The sequence below is a fragment of the Schistocerca americana genome, chromosome 4 (genome assembly GCF_021461395.2).
Source record: "Schistocerca americana isolate TAMUIC-IGC-003095 chromosome 4, iqSchAmer2.1, whole genome shotgun sequence".
Classification (NCBI taxonomy): domain Eukaryota; kingdom Metazoa; phylum Arthropoda; class Insecta; order Orthoptera; family Acrididae; genus Schistocerca; species Schistocerca americana.
In genome coordinates, this window is record NC_060122.1 from 421,871,575 (window position 1) to 421,888,801 (window position 17,227).

Here is a 17,227-nt window from a genome sequence, read left to right on the forward strand (position 1 = left end):
CTTTAAATTGTAGGACGTTGCAAGGTTCAAAATGGTCTCCCTATTTCCACTATTCGTGAGGAAGTCAATATTGAAGTCACCACAGATTATCAATTCACAATCCATTTTATTTACTTTATTTAGCAATGACTCCATTTTGTTTAAGAAAAGTTCAAAATTCCCGGACGGTGATCGGTAAACTGTAGCAATAACCAGGTTGAACTGAGTAATTTTTATAGCTGCAATTTCATAATCCTTTTCGACATTTGCCCTAGTTAAGTCAGGTAGTGTAATAAAATCTACATTATCCTTTGTGTAAATTGCTACCCCACCCTGTTTACTGTTTTTCCTGCAGTAGTAAACAGCCAAGACAAATTTGTTTATTTTCGTATTCTGGGTTAATTCTGGGTTAAGCCAGTGCTCTGAAATGCATAACACTGAGATATCATTAAGTTCATGTGTTAATAGAACATTAATTTCATCGATCTTATTACGCAGGGATTGCACATTATGGTGATAAATTTTTAGTTCGGGCGTATTCACGATTTGGTAATTGGGAATCATATTTACAGCATCACATACCTCTAGTTTAAATTAGGAACGTCAGCAGCGTTGTATTTTCGTTCTTCTTTCTTGGTAAAAAGACGAGGGCTAATAGAAATCCTTGGGTAACAGAAGAAATATTGAACTTAATTGATGAAAGGAGAAAATACAAAAATGCAGTAAATGAAGCAGGCAAAAAGGAATACAAACGTCTCAAAAATGAGATCAACAGGAAATGCAAAATGGCTAAGCAGGGTAAGCTAGAGGACAAATGTAAGGATGTAGAAGCATGTATCACTAGGAGTAAGACAGATACTGCCTTCAGGAAAATTAAAGAGACCTTTGGAGAAAAAAGAACCACTTTCATGAATATCAAGAGCTCAGATGGAAACCCAGTTCTAAGCAAAGAAGGGAAAGCAGAAAGGTGGAAGGAGTGTATAGAGGGTCTATACAAGGGCGATGCACTGGAGGACAATATTATGGAAATGGAAGAGGATGTAGATGAAGATGAAATGGGAGATATGATACTGCATGAAGAGTTTGACAGAGCACTGAAAGACCTGAGTCGAAACAAGGCCCCGGGAGTAGACAACATTCCATTAGAACTACTGACGGCCTTGGGAGAGCCAGTCCTGATAAAACTCTACCATCTGGTGAGCAAGATGTATGAGACAGGCGAAATACCCTCAGACCTCAAGAAGAATATAATAATTCCAATCTCAAAGAAAGCAGGTGCTGACAGATGTGAAAATTACTGAACTATCAGTTTAATAAGCCACAGCTGCAAAATACTAACACGAATTCTTTACAGATGAATGGAAGAACTGGTAGAAGCCAACCTCAGGGAAGATCAGTTTGGATTCTGTCAAAATTTTAGAACATGTGAGACACTACTGATCCCTAAGACTTATATTAGAAGATAGATTAAGGAAGGCAAATCTACACTTCTAGCATTTGTAGACTTAGAGAAAGCTCTTGACAATGTTGATTGGAATACTTTCTTTCAAATTCTGAAGGTGGCAGGGGTAAAATACAGGGAGTGAAAGGTTATTTACAATTTGTACAGAAACCAGATGGCAGTTATAAGAGTCGAGTGGCATGAAAGGGAAGACAGGGTTGTAACCTCTCCCCGATGTTGTTCAATCTGTATATTGAGCAAGCAGTAAAAGAAACAAAAGAAAAATTCGGAGTAGGTATTAAAATCCATGGAGAAGAAATAAAAACTTAAAGGTTTGCTGATGACATTGTAATTCTGTCAGAGACAGCAAAGGACCTGGAAGAGCAGCTGAACGGAATGGACAGTGTCTTGAAAGGAGGATATAAGATTAACATCAACAAAAGCGAAATGAGGATAAAGGAATGTAGTCGAATTAAATCAGGTGATGCTGTGGGAATTAGATTAGGAAATGAGACGCTTAAAGTAGTAAATGAGTTTTGCTATCTGGGGAGCAAAATAACTGATGATGGTAGAAGTAGAGAAGATATAAAATGTAGACTGGCAATGGCAAGAAAAGTGTTTCTGAAGAAGAGAAATTTGTTAACATCGAGTATTGATTTAAGTGTCAGGAAGTCGTTTCTGAAAGTATTTGTATGGAGTGTAGCCATGTATGGAAGTGAAACGTGGACAATAAATAGTTTGGACAAGAAGAGAATAGAAGCTTCCTAAATGTGGTGCTGCAGAAGAATGCTGATGATTAGATGGGAGATCACATAACTAATGAGGAGGTATTGAATAGAAATGGGGAGAAGAGAAATTTGGGGCACAACTTGACTAGAGAAAGGATTGGTTGGTAGGAAATATTCTGAGGCATCAAAGGATCACCAATTTAGTACTGGAGGGCAGCGTGGAGGGTCATAGAGGGAAACCAAGAGGTGAACACGCCAAACAGATTCAGAAGGATGTAGGTTGCAGTAGGTACTGGGAGATGAGGAAGCTTGCAAGGGATAGAGCAGCATGGAGAGCTGCATCAAACCAGTCAGTCTCTGGACTGAAGACGACAACAACAACAACATTTAAATGATGCGACAGTGTCTAGCAGGACACTACTAATCTGTATCTGAACATTACATGGTTCTCCCCTCATGCCAACTAGAAATTGTGTCTAGGTCATCTTGTATCAACGTTCAGTCACTTATGTTCGATACACTCACCTGTGAATCACAGCACCATCAGCTAACAACCACATATTAATGCCCACCCTCTCTGCAGATCATTTATGTAAATTAACAATGGTCCTATCGCACCTTCCTGGGGCACTCCTGATGTTACCCCATCAAGGACAACATACTGGGTTCTATTACTTAAGAAGTCTTCGAGCCAGCCACATATCTAGGAGACTATTCTGTGTGCATGTACCTCCATTAACAGTCTGCAGTTGGGTACCATGTCAAATGCTATTCAGAAATCTAAGAAATATGGAATCATCCTGTTACATTTCATCCATAGTTCACAGTATATCAGTACAAACTGGGTTTTGGATGAGCAATGATTTCTAAAATTGTGCTGATTTGTGGACATGAGCTTGTCGGTCACTAGAAAATTTATTATATTCAAACTCTGAATATGCTGTAGAATTCTGCAGCAAACCGATGTTAAGGATATTTGTTTGTCCATTCTTTTACCCTTGTTATACACTGTAGTTGGCACTTTGTGCTTGTCGAGAGATTCGTGATAAACGCAAACTAAGTGAGGGACCAAAGACAGAGAACTCTGTAAAACCAAATTGAGATTATATCTGGACGTGGTGATTTAATTCCTTATGTTTAAGTTGTTTCCTCTACACCAGAGATGTTTATTACTATGTCATCCATACAGAACTCTGTGTAGTGGTCCAACAATGGTACATTTATACAATTCTCCTGCTTGAACAATTTCTTAAATGTGGTATTTAAAGCTTCAGCCTTCCTTTTGCAACCTTCTACTGCCAAACCAACTGGTCAACAAGTGACTGAGTGGAAGCCTTGGAACACTCGGCAATTTTAGATAGGGCCAGAATTTTTTTTTTTCCCTTCACCAGATCTTTAGCCAAGATATGTCATTGGTAGCTGTTGTAGGCTTTGTGCACAGATCGTTTCACAGTTGCATGAATCTCTACTCATCTTTGCCTGTCATCATTTGTGCATCCTTTTTTTGAACCAAGAGTGCAACAGCTTCTGCTTCCGCAGAATTTTCCAAATTTCGTTATTAAAACATGGTAGGTCTTTTCTGTTCTCACTTCACTTACTAGGCATGTACTTGTCCAGAGCACAATTTAGAATCTGTTTGAATTTTGCCTGTAATTCCTCTATGTCCATCATGTTGAAACCAAATGATTGCAGTTCATTGTCTACTTGAGATGCTAATAACTGCTTATCTGCTCTTTCTAGCAGTAACACTCTCCTAGCCGTCTTGACTGACTTATTAACTTTCCTAACCATGGTCACTATGATGACATCACGATCACGAATCCCCATCTCTTTACTGACATCATTGATGAGATCCAGCTTGTTTGTATCTACAAGGTCCAAGATACTTCCAATGTGTGTTGCCTGCCGAATTGCTGATCAGGACAGTTTTTGGAAAACTGTGTTCAAAAGTACTTCACAAGACTGTCTGTCTGTACCCCCTGCAATGAATCCATTCATGAACCAGTCTCTACACGGTATGTTGAAGTCACTATCAACTAGTGTTGCATGATCTGGGTATGTATGTACAACTGACCATAGATATTTTTTTAATGACTCTAGAACTGTTACAGCAAAGTCGGTTGGTCTGTAAAAAATTAAATAATTGCCTTGGTTTCACCTAAACCTATTATGCGCAACCAGATAACTTCACGATCACACTTAATTTCAACCTTAGTAGAGCTTTAAACATGTTTAATAATAATACTAATAATAGCAACAACAACAACAACAACAACGAAAATTCCTGGACGAAACAATGCATAAAATAAGGGAGAGGCAACAACTCACCTATAGCAGACCAATCTGTGGAGCATGGAAGTATATAACATGAAACATTATTCACACTATCTTTCAAGCTCTTGCTCTTTATCGAGCAGAAGCACACATTCACACATGTGTAGTTTTACTAGATAAAAAGCAAGAGCTTGAAACCTAGACTGAAACTGTTTTCCTGTTACATGTTTTCATATTCCACCTATTACTTCATTATAGCTGAGTAGTTGCCTTTCCCCTTTCTCTTATCTGAACACACTTTCTCGGAAGTCATAAAGACTTACTCATAGTATTACAGCTTTAATCCCAATTCAGCTGTATGAAGGTAGATAGATTATAAAAAATGACATGGGACCAGCTTTAGAAAGATATGCTCCAAGAATTTAGAAGTAAAGCCCAACTTTGCTCCATTTCATCCTGTCTAGATTAAACACATCATTAGTATAAACTTTAACAAGAGCAAGATTGAATTCCACATTAAAACCTCTTACATTTTATAGAATAAGTGAGATATATAATGTAGACAGTTCAAACTAAACATTTTTATGTCAGAATAATTATGTATTTCCATTTGTATAGAGAAGGAAAGAGATTTATGAGAAGGAAAGTTGCTGCTCACCATATAGCGGAGATGCTGAGTCGCTATACGGCGAGTAGCAATTTTCCTTCTCATAAATTTGTTACATTCCATCCTGGATTTTCTATTATTTGAAGAAAGATTTATGTTAATATAATGAACTTTGACAAGTATTTTGATAGAAATGAGACAGATGACTTTATTTTGTGACTGAATTCTGTAAAGCTTTCATAATATTTCTCTTCAGACAATTAGGAGCCAATGCAGATCCACTATCAGCAAGTAACTTAGCTTTCAATAGGAATCTCTGAGAAAACTGCATGAAATCTGTTCTACTCTTAGTTTTTTCCTGAACTTTTACAGATCATCACTTCTTTTCCTCTCTGAATGTGTAAATGACTAGTACTATTAATGTTTAACTTTTCTGTATGAGTCCCCAAGTCAGTGTGAGACCTTCTGAACAGATAATGTGTGTTTTTACACTAATTGGTTATAAATAAATTTTCCTATCCTGTCCCCATGACAATATTATGAAAAGGATTGTCGCTACTCACCATACAGTGGAGATGCTGAGTTTCAGACACACACAACAAAAAGACTGTCAAACAATGCTTTCTGTCAGACAGGCCTTCATCAGAATTAGGCACTTCCCCCCCGCCCCCATCTACCCCCCCCCGCTCTCTCACTCTCACCTGTTTGGCCAAAAGCTTTGATTGACAGTCTTTTCACTGTTAATTTGATTGATCTTTCTGGTTAACGGATAAAATTAACAAACTAAACTCAACCCTTCTGATCTCATTTTAGCTGTTTTATGCTTTAGCTCTGAAATGGCCATAATACTGCTAAAAAGTGACTACGCAAAACTGACAAATGACACCTTCTCTCCGGACAAACTTTCTAAAAGATTAAAAATTTATGCCACTGAAGCACTGGAACTGATCACCTTATAACGTCTCACAATCCATCTTCTCAGGAGCAGGTTAGTTTCACTGCTTGAGAAAGTGATTCTGTTTGGTTAGGATATTTCTTTTATTTTCTTTTTTCAGGTATTAGTGACTTGGTTTGAATTGAAAGCTGAGACATCAGCTAAGGCATGTGGAGAGCTTGATGTAATTGTGAAGCTCAGTATGATAGCTTGAACTTTCACTCTGGGAACAAACACATTTGTTTTTTCCATTAATAGCAAATTACAATGGGAAGAGTGTAATTGTAACAATCAGACTAGATGTGATCTAAGTTGGGTATATCACTAGACAACACTCAAAGTGACAGGCATGGATCTAAAGGATGAAGATGGTTGCTGAATAGATGAGGGCGGGAGGGAGGGGACCGTGAACCCCTCCCATTTCTATTTTTACATATATCACTTTCCAAGTTTCTTAGGTAATTTTTGGAAAATAAAGCAGCATAAGAAAGTATAAAAATGCCAAGGAATTCTAAGAAATTTCCATTGGTGTTTAACATGGGATACTTTCCAGATGATTGCTCTACAGCTTGCCCACAAGGGTGCGCTTGCTAGTTGAGAACCTGTATAGAGCTTTCAAACAAGGGAAACACACACTTTCACATGTTGATCATAATGAACCCAAGTGCTAAGTGTAATACTAATAATGTAAACTATGACAAAACTTTGTGCTAATAATTAATGTAGCTAACTATCATCATCATCATTAATTATTATACTGAAATACTTTATATACTTAATAGTTATCAGTATTAAATAATAGCCAACTGTGATACATTAAAAATGGGAGCGACAACAAATTATATTTGGTTTGGAGGGGAGGATGATCCATGTCTCTCATTGTTCTCAAAAGTAAGGCACCAATTAAATTTTGCAATAGAGAAATGACATAATTACTACAGTAAAAATCTTTGAAATTTCAACAAAGAAGCTTCTGAATAATCAGTAATGGATAGTTGACTATTATGACACGAAAAATAAATGTGGTGGAAGTCCCACAAAGTCTGAATAGATTAATCCAAAAGTGGGGCTAAGATGAAACCAGTCAGAGCAGAGAACTCTGTAGACTGTGAAAACTGTTGAGGAATTGCCTTACAGGAAGAAGTACAAAATATCTGCTAGAATCACACATTAAAAGTCATGTCAGGAAGTGTATTTCATGGGAATAATTATAATAAGAAAGTAAAATTCATGAACGGATGCGGTTTTCATGATTAAAAAGATAAAAATCCACCGACAGGAAGCAGGGAATTCATTTGGCAATTATTTACCAAAATGAACTGTTTACTAAAGTTACAGTGCCCAGTTGTGATATGTAAACACAACAGTCCTCCTAAGTGGCAGTTTTGCTCATTTCACTACAATACCCAAGGTGGCTGGACAAGGATATGCTGTTTCAGTCACTGTTACTTATTCAGAAGATGCGATTTGGAAATTTAAAACTTATTTCAATACATTGAATACAGTGATAGGAACTCACAAAAGCACTGGATTCTTATTTGTACATATACAAACTCACACTAAAAGCAGAACTAAAAGTGACAAAAAAAAAAAAAAAAAAAAAAATTTGTAAACAGCATGATTTAAAATATCAAGCATTTAACTGTAAGGTCCTTCATAAAAATAAATACTTAGAGCAATACAGTAATTAAAGTGATTCATTTAAAATAACCTGTAGCTAATTTAAATTAACAACCTGTCAAACTTCATGAATGCATTACTGAGCAACTAAATTAGGAATACTCCTAAAGGCACTCCTTTACATGCAGTGTTAGCAGTAACTTATCATAACATTAAATTCGCAAGATATCAGAATTATTGGGAAGCTAACCTAATTTACCATCACTGTCAGGTAATGGAAGTCATGGACATTGGTCTGTCCAGTCTTAAAGGATTAACTGCACACCGACCAGCACAGTGCCACAAAATGGCATCAAGAAGGCACTGACTCGCAAGCCAATGGAAAAAGAGGGCAGCGACACACCTCCAGGAAGAGTTCAGCACCTCTTGTCAAAGCTGACTTAACCAGCTGCCCATTGCTGGTTTGTCCCAGTTCAGTAACAGACTTCGAGAGCATCAGTACTGAGTAATATGAAGATGATACTTAGCCTGCGTTCTGCGAGTAATAACTGTGTGCAAAGCTAGTGCATCTAGGAAACATGTGAAGCAGAAGTGAAGTTAGGTTTCTTTTCTTCTTAGAAATATATTGGTCTGTTAATTAGGAAGTTTAGTGTACAAATCATTCTGGATTCCTGCCACCGGCCATCGCAACTTCCCTCATTCCTTCTTTGTGTCGGTGCTGACCACAACATGATCAAACCAGAATGCACGATTTAACTGCATTCTGTTACCTTTGGGTTCCATTGTATATGTGAACTACTCTTCAAACTGCAAATAACTTTAATAAGAGTTTGATAAAAATATTGGGAGGGTGCATAAGTTTGTAGCATTTTTGCATAAGTTTAATAAAACAACAGATACACATAATAGAGACATTAGTACTCAATAATATGTTCTCCTACACTATTCACAACGTGTGCCATCGCTGGGGCAACGTTTTGATTCCACAACTGTAGAAATAATGTGATTTTGAGGTGAAGAACATCTCGAGCAATGTTCGGAGTGCATTTTCAATCAGAAAGGAACGTTCTTGAAGGTTGTTCAATAGTGAGCAGGAAAGGTGAAAATATGAGGGTGCGAGATCAGGTGAATAAGGTGGGTGTGGAATGGCTTCTCAATCCAGCTCCTGTGCAGTTTTTTTTGTCAGTCCAGCAGAATGCGTGTGGGCTTTATAGTGGAGTAGCGTCTCTCCATACAGTCTTCCTGGTCATTGTTCTTGGATTGCATCTGAAAAATGTCTCAGTTATTGACAATAAATTTCAGCAGTGATGGTTGCACCTCAGGGAAGCAATTCTTAGTACACCACACAGCCACTGCTCCACTACACGCACAACATTATCTTTTGTTGATGCATACAGGTCTTTGTATGGGGAGTTGCTGCTTTGTTAGGGCTCAGCAATTACTTTCTTTTCTTTATCAGGGTGTATACGTGGACAAGGAAAAAAAATTCCCAGATTTTTCCCGGTTCAAAATACACTTTCTCCCGGGTGAAAATACACTTTTTCCGTGTTAAGTGACAGTATACTCTTCCTCCGCACTGTAAAACTCATCAATTCTTTGCATGTTTATGTTTTTATATAGCGACGTTTTGAAAGACCTTTGATGTGCAGCAACTTGTATGCTGCATATTTCCGTGTTGTGAAGGTATAAATTTGAATTCCACCAAACATCGCATGTCACTTTCCGAAGCATTGAAATTGAGATTGCGAGGCACTTTTGTAAGCCAGTCATAGCTCATTGTCATGTGATCTCACCAGCTGATGACAGCACAGACACTTGATGTAGTAAGCCAATAACAAGATCACTCTTAAGTAGCACGAACACACAAATAAGAAAAGTTAATGGTTTAAATTAATATACATAGCATTCACGTATAATATTGGTCTCTAAGATTAATAAGCTGGAAGAGAAGCTAAGCTTCCACATATAATGTTGATCTTTTTTGCATGTGTTACACTTTAAGATACATCACATAAGTGTGCCTGTAAAATTTTTAATAACGACGTAAATGTTCGATCTTCTGGGCTCAAAATTCTTCTAAATGGTCGTCCTCAAAGAGCTGATTTTTAAATGAGAGTCAAACATTTTGTGATTTAAGTAATTCATCGTACATTCTCCCACATAGTTCATCTTGCGTAAAAGGAAATTTGGTTTGAATGTAACGCTTTTCAAACCACCATTCGCAATATTTTCCTGCAACTGTTAGAAATATGTTCGTTTCAGCTGTTGGAAGAGAGCGCCAGATAATAGGCGTCACCGCACTTGCACAGCTATGACGACGTAGGAAGCCCATATGTTCGTACGTGTAAAACATTAAAAGATCTTACATTATGTCATAAAAGAAACAAGACATCAGAGGATACTTCAAGAGAATCGGAATTTCGTGAACCATGCTAAAATGCATAATTCGGATTAAAATGCAAATTCATATGTCCAGATTTGTATGTAAGTTTTCTTGGAATACCAGTACTGTATTATCTCATGTTTGGTTCTTTATTATGGCATAATGCCGTATGTGCACTTGAAATGCAGAGAACAGTTGAAACCAGCCAATAGTGTGAAATTAAACACTCCGTTTCAAATGAAACAGAAAAGATTAATGAAAGCCAAATCTCTTTAGCAAACCAACAAAAATAACTTCATTGTTCCGCAAGGTGATTAATGCTCGACTGCCAGGAAGGTGGAAATAAAATCTAAAACTGATAACATATTTTGGCCTTCTGTAATTATGCGAACGTATTTTAATTCATTTGATAACTCCCAGCCACAAAAATCCATTTGTTATCATTTAATGTGAGAGCAATAAACTAAGAGGAAACAACAAAATCACTGAATGTAAACACAGGTCACGGGGAGACGATCCATCTCCCTACCACAACTCAGACTGTTCTGGGCATCAGTGCCAGATTTACTATATTTCCGAACTGGGCCAATATTAAGTAATGGTTGTCATCGGAAGGAGGCAATTTGTTGTTAGGAAACATTGTATAGTCTTCCTAAAGCCTTTGACACACTTTGCTGTTGGCAGACACTTGTCTGAGCACTTTGTTTTGTTGTTCTATACGGCACATTTCCTTTGCAACTTAAGTTTTATTTTCGTTTTTTTTTTTTTTCTCTCGTTCATGTTTTGTTGCTGCAGTATTATTCTGCAATATGGGGATACAGTAATATAATTTGTTAGCGTATTGGTTCTTACCAGTCAAAATCACAAAAACTTAGCTGAAAACTAAAACAATGAAAAATTTCCGGAATTCTAAAATATTCCCGGGTTTTTCCCGGTTTTCTCCCGGATGAAAAAATTCCCGGGTTTTTCCCGAATCTCCCGATTGTCCCGGGTCGTATTCACCCTGTTTATGTTAGCATGAGGACACCATTTTCATCACCAATATCAATACAGGATAGGAATGATCAGTGACATTTGTGAGCAAACAGATGACGAGCCAAGCAGAGATGCACATATGGCCACCTGCTGATTTTTGTGATCTTGGCTTAGAGAATGAGATACTCATACACCTGATTTTTGAAACCTCCCCATATCATCAAAATGTCACAAAATGGTGGACTGATCGCAGTTCATTACATCTGTCAGCTCTTGAGTACACTGATGTGGATCATTGTGGATTAACACCAGAACGTGTTCCTAAATGTGGAAGGCATTAATGTCAAAATGATTCTGTTTTAAACAAGAATGTCACTTTCTTGCCATGCTTTGTCCATTGGCGTTATCCCCATACAGGGCACAAATGTTTCTGGCTGCCTCCACTGCTGTCACCCTTCTATTGAACTCAAACAGAAGTCTATGTCAGAAATGTTCAGACTATTTTTCACACATGGTACTCCATTTTCTAGCAGCCACAGTTCCACTCACTATCTCCAAATGACAAAATGAAAATATGTAAACTAAAGTAGTCTAGTGAACTACAAATAAAAATGACAATTAATAAATAAACCCACAGCAACATGTGAAACAAAAATGCTACAAACTTGTGCATCAACCTAATAAGGTAGCAAGATTAATTACTCAAACCATCTTCTGCATGGCTCATAAGGTAATCAGACCTGTTCACATTGACTACTGGCAGATCCTTACAATCCTGTGCATCGACTGCACTCTGTTCCCAAGAAAGATACAACCGACTGATTCCATGGTGTGCACTAACATATCCGTTCAGGTGACCACACACCAATCTTTGAGTATCCAGTGGCAGTGTTCCTGAACTTAACTAATTGCTATCCCTTATTAAATGTGTTACTGTAGGTACTTGACTGGTGTGTTGACTTTAGTATCCATTTGTGATGATGGTTTTGGGTGGTATGTTGCACACAACGCCTTATCCAGCATCAACATATACTGAACTGAAACCTGGATAACCATCATTACAATCTGAGCTACCAACAACGATTCATCAACCAGAGTTGTGCATGACCACAGTATCTTTGTCAAACACAAGTGTTTTAATACTTCAGATGAAGTCTGCCCTGAAAACTCCAAAGCTGCCACAGAGCTAGAGGTGAAATCACATGCTTGGGATCCAATTTTGTGCAACAATCTAATGTACTTAGGTCTAAAAGTCTTATTAATAAGAGAGGCAAATTCCAGATGTGAGTCTGATAGTTTGTACTTCAAATTGATTATTTCCATTTTGATTACTTATACAATTTAGCTGAAGGCTTACCAAACCTGAGCAGAATTGCCATTCAGATCATCATATGGGGCCCAGAGACATAACATCCAAGAGAAACACAGATCCCACTGCACCATCAAATTGAACAGTTCACCTTCTCACAAATATGATAGATATCTGTGATTGAGTGTATCATATTCCTCTATATAAAATGATAATCTGGTGATTAAAAAAGTAACAAACAGAAACAAATCTGGCTAAAAATTTATAGAACAATGCATGTACCAACGCTACTATATGAGATTGGTTTGTAAGTTACAAACAAATTCCACAAAGAGTGTTATTCAACAACCAAGCATCAGAAAATAGTTGTTTTCAATACACAGATCTTTGTTTTCGACACACAGATCTTCACAACAAGTCAACCTACAGAATACGTGAGCTTAACTGAACAGATGTTTTCAACATTATTCACTCCTTAGCCTCAAGAATAAATCGTAAGTGTACCAAACTGCCACATGATGTCTTCTTTTTCCTCATAGTCAACAACCTCTGAGAACAGTCAAAATTTAAAAATGCATTCAGTAGAATATACTAAAGTATACCTTAGGGGGAAAAAGGACGAGTGTATACCCGTCCTTTTTTCCCCCTAAGGTAAGTCTTTCCGCTCCCGGGATTGGAATGACTCCTTACCCTCTCCCTTAAAACCCACTTCCTTTCATCTTTCCCTCTCCTTCCCTCTTTCCTGATGAGGCAACAGTTTGTTGCGAAAGCTTGAATTTTGTGTGTGTGTGTGTGTGTGTGTGTGTGTGTGTGTGTGTGTGTGTGTGTGTGTGTGTGTGTTTCTATTGACCTGCCAGCGCTTTCGTATGGTAAGTCACATCATCTTTGTTTTTAAATATATATATGTAATCATCTTGTTGTTGACCATTCAGACTGCTCACTGCTCCCTCTCCCTCTCACTGCTCCCTCTCCCTCTCACTGCTCCCTCTCACTCTCACTGCTCCCTCTCACTCTCACTGCTCCCTCTCACTCTCACTGCTCCCTCTCACTGCTCCCTCTCACTGCTCCCTCTCACTGCTCCCTCTCACTGCTCCCTCTCACTGCTCCCTCTCACTGCTCCCTCTCACTGCTCCCTCTCACTGCTCCCTCTCACTGCTCCCTCTCACTGCTCCCTCTCTGCAGTTACTGGATGTCTGTCCTCATTTTCCCAATTCCTCACAAAATCACCTCATTACAGCTTTATTTTTGTGTGTGTCATCCAATTTGCACTACTATAATTTTTGTAGGTATACATGAAGAGTTTCTGGTCAAAGCTAGTCAGGTACAACTTATTTAAGCCAGTATAATTTCAAGTTACACAAATAATGTCTGTTGTTACTACTCACAGCATTGATCCCTGAAAGCTGCTGCGAAAGCTGCATTACAACACCTATGATGAGTGGGGACCTCAGTGTTGGTGAACAAATGAGCTCCATCATTGATATTGTTGCTTCTGCTTGTTGAGCACGCTCCTCTGCCCTCATTTCTTCTATATCTTCTTCTACCTGGTTTGATGCTCGCAGTCTACGGAGAGCTGCAAATACGACAATTTTTTTTCATTAAACAGAGTTATGTTATTTTTTGGCCTCTAAAAGACAAGTATTCTTTCTTCTAGTGAAAGAGAAAGATAGAGAAAAACTAAAGTCATCGAGTATATTAAGAGAAGAGAGACATAGGAGGCTGGGAAGAGTAGCAAATTTACATTTCTTTTGTGTCAGAAAAGTACTGGAATGAAATTATTTTGTTTTTCAAGGACTGAATGAAATCTTATTATGACTTACGAAAAAAATCTAAAAATACATCATTGACACCATACATAATGAGAGAGAGAGAGAGAGAGAGAGAGCGAGAGAGAGCGAGAGAGAGCGAGAGAGAGCGAGAGAGAGCGAGAGAGAGCGAGAGAGAGCGAGAGAGAGCGAGAGAGAGCGAGAGAGAGCGAGAGAGAGCGAGAGAGAGCGAGAGAGAGCGAGAGAGAGCGAGAGAGAGCGAGAGAGAGAGAGAGAGAGAGAGAGAGAGAGCGAGAGAGAGAGAGCGAGAGAGAGCGAGAGAGAGCGAGAGAGAGCGAGAGAGAGCGAGAGAGAGCGAGAGAGAGAGCGAGAGAGAGAGCGAGAGAGAGAGCGAGAGAGAGAGCGAGAGCGAGAGCGAGAGCGAGAGCGAGAGCGAGAGCGAGAGCGAGAGCGAGAGCGAGAGCGAGAGCGAGCGAGAGCGAGAGCGAGAGCGAGCGAGAGCGAGAGCGAGAGCGAGCGAGAGCGAGCGAGAGCGAGAGCGAGCGAGAGCGAGAGCGAGCGAGAGCGAGCGAGAGCGAGCGAGAGAGAGCGAGAGAGAGCGAGAGAGAGCGAGAGAGAGCGAGAGAGAGCGAGAGAGAGCGAGAGAGAGCGAGAGAGAGCGAGAGAGAGCGAGAGAGAGCGAGAGAGAGCGAGAGAGAGCGAGAGAGAGCGAGAGAGAGCGAGAGAGAGAGAGAGAGAGAGCACGTGCTCCAAATAAACTGTTATTGCTTTATTTCCAGTAAACAACAAATATCATGAAATTGTGATTCTTCAGTTTCTCCCAGCGTATTTCTTGCTCGAACAGTCAGCGGGTGTACTGCCGGTTCATAGTGGCCAACGGGCACAATATTTTTGCGATCAGACATGTCGCCATAGTCAGGTGCGCTGACGAACTGAGCTCCTGACGGTGAGTGGTCATCTTAAATCCGCTCCCCTTGCGGGCATTCTCTCCACGGTCCATGCCTGTGCGTCAGCAGTTGGTGAGATGCTTGTGTCGGCGTCTGTGGAGGCGTCGGTGTAATTGTCTTGTCTGCCCTAGTCGCCCATTCGTTTCCTTTGCTGAGCGTCTTCTTAATTAGACTCAATGCTGGTTCCCATGCTCTGCTGAGGTTGAACTGGCAATCTCAGTTGATGAGTCCATCCCTGGTATGAATTTCAATAGCCTCTCTAACGGCGCTGTCCCAGTATTTAGATGTCTGTGCCAGGACCGTGGTATGTCGGTAGTTCATTTTGTGATTTACAGACAAACAGTGTTCTGTGACCGCTGGCTTGTTGGGGTACCCAAGTCGAGTCTGCCTCTGATGTTCTCGGCAATGATCTTTGATGGTGCGCACTGTTTGTCCAATATACGCCTTGCCACATTGATATGGAATCTGGTATATGCCCGCCTTCCGCAAACCAAGATCATCTTTGACACTTCCCAATAATGCTCGCATTTTATTTGGTGGGCAAAAGACAGTTCCTAATCTGTGTTTCCTCAATATTCATCCTATTTTCCCCAATAGTGCACCAGTATACGGTGTAAAGGCAGTGGCTCTCTCTCTCTCCATGACTTCTTCCGTCTCCACACGCTGTACTGTAGAGGTGGGGCTGAGAGCGCGTCTGATCTGCCATTCTGAGTACCCGTTTTTCCAGAATACAGTTTTGAGGTGTTCCAGCTCTTAAGGCAGACTCTTTGCATCAGAGATGGTGTGCACCCTGTGTATCAGTGTTTTTTAGCACCCCATTCCTCTGTGCAGGGTGGTGGCAGCTATCCTGCTTGCAAATACAGGTTGGTGTTCGTTTTCTCCTGTATACCCCATGGCTCAGTGTGCCGTCCACTCTTCTTTTGACCATGATGTCCAGGAATGGTAATCTTCCTTCTGCTTCGGTCTCCATAGTGAATTTGATGTTTGGATGTACGGATTTCAGGTGTGTAAGGAAGTCTAGGAGCTTGTCCCTTCCATGGGGCCAGATCACGAACGTGTAATCCACATAACATAGAAAACAAGTAGGTTTCCATTTGGATGACGCCAAAGCTTCCTCCTTGAAGTACTCCATATAGAAATTCGCAACCACAGGGCGAGAGTGGGCTCCCCATTGTGACTCCTTCTGTTTGTTCATAGTATTCTCCATTAAACAAAAAATACGTGGAGGTCAGAACATGCTTGAAAAGGTCGGTCGTCTTCTCGTCAAATTTCTGTGCAATAAGCTCAACTGACTGTTGAAGAAGCACCCAGGTGAATAATGAAACAAGGTCAAAATTCACCAGGATATCAGAGTATTTCAGCTTAAAGTTGTCGAGACTTTTACGAAATCCACAGAATTATGAATGTGATGAGGGCATTTACCCACATAAGAGCTTAGTAATTCTGCCAGGCATTTGGCCAGCAAATATGTAGGTTCCCTAATGTTGCTGACAATTGGGCATAACAGCACCCCTTCTTTGTAGACTTTGGGGAATCCATAAAGTCTTGGCGATACAGGTCCTTGAGGTGTCAATTTCTTGGCGACACCCTCTGCTCAATCTGCATCCTTGAGAAGAGCTCTAGTCTTGTTCTCCACCTTCTTTGTGGGGTCAGATTTTATCTTCCTGTAAATTCATCATTTAGCAAGTTCTGCATCTTCTCGATGTAGTCCTTATGGGAAAGAACAACCGTAGCATTGCCTTTGTCAGCCAGTAAGACAACAAAATTAGAATAATATTAATACCATCAGCTGCTGACGGGTGTTTATATATATCAACGGGGGACAGGTGAAAATGTGTGCCCTGACTGGGACTCGAACCCGGGATCTCCTGCTTACATGGCAGATGTTCTATCCATCTGAGCCACCAAGGACACAGAGGATAGTGTGACTGCAGGGACTATCTTGCGCACCCCTCCCGCAAGACCCACATTCTTAGCGGACTTGGTAAGAATGTCTTCCACGAGTAATGAGTGTGTTGGGGTGGGACACTATGAATGTAGTGTGTGGACATACAAGGTGAGAATGTGAGTCTCGCGGGAGGCATGCGCGAGATAGTCCCTGCAGTCGCACTATCCTCTGTGTCCTCAGTGGCTCAGACGGATAGAGTGTCTGCCATGTAAGCAGGAGATCAGCAGCTGATGGTATTAATATAATTCTAATTTTGTTCTAGACTGCTGCAGGTCATCAATGGTGTCTGTTCTTTTGGACATGTCCAAAAGAACAG

The 17,227-nt window shown here is 40.0% G+C and overlaps 1 protein-coding gene across 4 annotated transcripts in view; it reads right to left on the minus strand.

Annotated features, from left to right (window-relative positions):
- Positions 1 to 17,227, minus strand: part of LOC124614002 (glucose transporter type 1) — a 499,751-nt gene that overhangs the window by 166,976 nt on the left and 315,548 nt on the right. For all 4 annotated transcript variants that reach the window (XM_047142810.1, XM_047142809.1, XM_047142808.1 and 1 more), the window contains one exon: positions 13,636 to 13,823. In XM_047142810.1, the coding sequence (XP_046998766.1) occupies positions 13,636 to 13,823 (188 nt within the window). The remainder of the gene's footprint in view (positions 1 to 13,635; positions 13,824 to 17,227) is intronic.